The sequence below is a fragment of the Notothenia coriiceps genome, unplaced genomic scaffold (assembly GCF_000735185.1).
Source record: "Notothenia coriiceps isolate Sejong01 unplaced genomic scaffold, NC01 NC01_scaffold00034181, whole genome shotgun sequence".
Lineage (NCBI taxonomy): Eukaryota > Metazoa > Chordata > Actinopteri > Perciformes > Nototheniidae > Notothenia > Notothenia coriiceps.
The window spans coordinates 122,146-126,226 of NW_011366882.1; the positions used below are offsets into that span (position 1 = coordinate 122,146).

Here is a 4,081-nt window from a genome sequence, read left to right on the forward strand (position 1 = left end):
GCCTTCTCTACTAACCGCCAATGTTGGTGAATGAATGAATGTTGAGTCCGATGTTTGATGTGATACCAGCATATATCTTTCAGTGTGTATCTGAGTTATGTTTTATATTTGACAAATAATCATCAGGCTAAAACCCATTTTATGACTGATGATACTTACCTTATCCTTTTTTTTTGTTGTTGCCATTTTTGGTTGTAAAATAGTTTTACTTAAAATGACCAACCACCATTTTTAAAAAGCCTTAGGTGACATATTAAAATGTCTTCTTTTGTCCAACCAAAAGTCAAAAATCTTAAAAGTAATATCATAATAGAACAAAGCTCACATTGGGAACAGTTAATAATTATAATTGTTTTGTTTTTAAAAATGTCATAAGAAACAAAAAGATTTAAATAAAAAAATGTATTTTCCTTCAACTGATTGATAAATGCATTTGTTGCAGCTCCAACTAAAATATTTTGTTGATGAGCAAAAATCGTAACGCAACAATGTTAGTTTTATAAATATAGTATGGTAGTATCTAAATGGCATTTAAAAAAGGCTCAAAAAAACAATGACAATCATTTTGTTTGTTTTTTTATGGAAAACATCTTTAATGGTTTTTTGTAATGTATTGTTAAGTGAGTACATATAGATACAAATGTTCTATCCTAGCTACGTTTTGAGGCCTTATCTTTAGGAGTCAGTAGAGAGCCTGTGCACAAATCACTCCTTCACATGGTGGTGCGTCTTAAGGAGGTACAGGGCTAATCTGACATTAGGCCTTCTGCAGCAGTGAGTACATTTAGTCCAAAATCAATGGAAGTCAGTGAATGCAAATCCACAAAAGACATACTGTAGATAGAGACACGGACGTAAATCAATAACAAACTCCTGTGTTTGGACACCTTTCTTTGTTCCCTAGGATGTGGTTTTTTTACTCTCTACTTGTAGAACTCGTGCTCCTGCTCGTCCTTCTTGATGACGGTTTTGTAAGCTTTTTCAAAGTCTTTGGCCAGGACGATATACCTGTTCTCACGGACTGCCAACATGCCAGCCTGAGAAAGCAGGCAAAGAAAGAAAAAGACAGAGAAAATTAGGAAAAGCAAATACACAGATTTACACTGCTCTACCAAAAGTAAAGAAAGGGTTAAATGAACAGATAATTAAAGCTCTAGCTCACCTCCTGGCAGATGGAGTTGATGTCGGCTCCAGAGATCTTGTCTGGTCTAGCCACATCTGTACATCTGTTAAGGACAACTGAACAACACCAAAACACAGAACATCTGGGTGCACACTGCCACCCTTGTTGCGCGTGTTCATTATTTCTCTACTTGTCATCAACAATCAAGGAAGTCTGGTGGCATGCAATGAAAGATGTTATCAGATCAAAATGCCATGCGAGTGTGTCATCTCACATTCAGAGCTATGTGTTACATTTGCAAACAAATAAAGCCAAAGTGTTGCAAAGAACTGCAACGGCAACAAATAACCACAGGAACAGTTGATGAGTTCCTGCTGTCAAAGCCCTGTGTTTCGAGTAAAAGGCCAGATAGTGTGAACGTCCACATTCATAAATCTGGGAGATTAACACTAAAAGAAAGGTACAGGAGTTACCTAGATCTGGTATTAAATGATGGCTTTACGGTTTTTTACTGTAAAAACTGGCTTTATTTTAGCGTGAGATAGCACGATAAGATTGAGCATCCCTAACATTAAGCCGACTTCCATTTATCAGAAAAATATGCCTCCTTAAAAATGCACTGATTTAGAATTCATCACATGTTCCAGACAGTAAACTGCCCACCAAAGGACAGAATGAGGCCCAAAATGAGAGGTTTGGGCAAAAATGTTTTCATGACATTGCAGAAATGTCTCAACAGAAACTTAGAATGTGCCCTTATTGAAATAAAAGGATACAGTCCTCCAGGTCGACCTCCTCAGAGAGGTTCATATTGCTGGTGATGGTGGAGAAAACAAGACGTTTCTGCCTGCGGTCGGGCAGGGGGAACTCAATCTTTCTGTCCAGACGACCAGGACGTAGCAGAGCCGGGTCCAGCGTGTCTGCTCTGTTGGTGGCCATGATCACCTAAGACAGGTCCAAAAGCAAGTCAGATGGTACGTGAACATACTGTGTTATGGGGTTGCTTTGGGTTCCACATACAACGGTCACTACTGGACAAAGTGCACATCACGGGGCTCTAAAGAGGAATAACAAACTTATTGTTAATCAAATAGTTTTGCCTTTTTTTATGTTGATATGTTCTCATTAAAACATTGTGATGCTGCAGTTATATTTAAGACTAAATAAAATAGGGTTTGAAGTTGAAAAACATAAACCTCCTGGGTGCCTGCTAAGGGGAATGAATGGACATATGAAAGGAGAATGAATGGCTGCAGTGTCGGTGTTCATGCACCAGCAATGATGCAATGATTCAGTACAAATGGAAATGGTGCAGTCACAGGGGGAAAGGAAAGAGCTTTACAGGCAGGTGGACTTAGCTCACCTTGACATTGACGTTCTGGTCAAAGCCGTCCATTTGATTCAGCAGCTCCAGAAGGATTCTCTGCACCTCCCTGTCAGCTGCACAGCGAAACATTCAAGGTCAGAAAACATTTGTCAACCATTGTGTTTCTGCATTAACAAGGATGTGATCAGTGAATAAGAACATATCCTAAAATAGGAATCTAGACGTCTATGAGAAAAACTACAGTAACATGTGCTTAAAAAATCTAATGTACAACAAAACATTGGTTTATAAACAGAGTATTCATTTGAGCCACACATGTTCATACCTCCTGTCTGTGCATCAAAACGCTTGGTGGCGATGGCATCGATTTCATCAATAAAGATGATGGCTGGTGCATTTTCCTTCGCCAGCCGGAAGACATCACGCACCATACGAGGGCCTTCACCCAAATACTTCTGAACAAACTCAGAGCCCACCACACGGATGAAAGCAGCTGGGGACAGAACGATTGGACATTCATTTTTAGTATTCACCGAACAAATATCTTATCATTAATCCAGAACTCAAATGCAGTGCCTGCTGTAGATATCACTTAAAGAGCCTGTGACACGATTTTCCCCCATCATCCAAACCCATCAATTTGAGTAAATATTGTCCCCTTGAAAACCGTTACTGAACTGATTTTGGATATTTGTACTTTGATAACCATTAATCTGCCCTTCAATGTTGACCATTTTCTGGATCTTCTCGGGGATTCTTCAAGTCCCGCCAAATTATGTGTGACGTCATTGCGGGCCAAGCGCTCCAGCTGTACCGTTCAGGATCCCAGCATCTGCATGTAAACGCACGATGGCGCACACAGCAGCAAGCTCAGACAGCGATGACAGTTTAATTTTGAACGTGTCTGAGAGCTCATATGAGGCTGAAGGATCGGTTTATGTTGTATCTGTTAGAAGTTTAGGAATTAGGTGCGTCAATATGGGCGATCATACGGTCATGTAGCCAGTGGTGGACTGGGACTAAAGATCAGCCCGGGACTCTCGACCGGCCCACTTCGGTACAACTAGTAAATTGTCAACGGGGGGAGTGGGGGATGTGCTAGTGACTTATCCGACCGGCCCACTTCGGTACCGGCCCATCGGGATTCGTCCCGATGGCCAGTCCGCCACTGCACCCAGCCCAGCCCACGTAAACGGGAGGAGCCTCGCTGCGGGGAAACGGTGGACCTAGTGTTCCGATCGGAGTGGGCATAATAATAATAATAATAATAATCCGTGCATTTTATCCATTAATTTCCCCAACATTGTGGTAAAAAAAACACACGTTTAATCCATGTTGGTGTACTACAACTACAAAAAGCATCGGTTTGTTTTCTCATCAGGAAATGCAGACCGGCTCAAACAAACGATTTTTAAATCATCTTCCTCACGATCATTTAATGTATCATATGTTCGCCGAATTGACATGAAAGCACTAATAAATGTAGTTTCATCCACTTGAGTTTACAACTACAAAAATAATCGATTTGTTTTTATATCACATCCGACGGGAGGAAATTCAGCAGCTCTCACTACCGATTTTTAATCCTAATTTAATCATCATCTTCACCACGATCATTTATGTTTATGTTC

The 4,081-nt window shown here is 40.5% G+C and overlaps 1 protein-coding gene across 1 annotated transcript in view; it reads right to left on the bottom strand.

The window, feature by feature from the left end:
* Window positions 1-560: 560 nt before the first annotated feature.
* Window positions 561-4,081, bottom strand: part of LOC104962021 (26S protease regulatory subunit 6B) — a 7,222-nt gene continuing 3,701 nt past the window's right edge. Inside the window, exons 3-7 of the mRNA XM_010790406.1 lie at window positions 2,776-2,956; window positions 2,487-2,563; window positions 1,900-2,068; window positions 1,163-1,218; window positions 561-1,037 (exon numbers count right to left, since the gene is read on the bottom strand). Coding sequence (XP_010788708.1) covers window positions 924-1,037; window positions 1,163-1,218; window positions 1,900-2,068; window positions 2,487-2,563; window positions 2,776-2,956 — 597 coding nt within the window. The 3' untranslated portion in view covers window positions 561-923. The remainder of the gene's footprint in view (window positions 1,038-1,162; window positions 1,219-1,899; window positions 2,069-2,486; window positions 2,564-2,775; window positions 2,957-4,081) is intronic.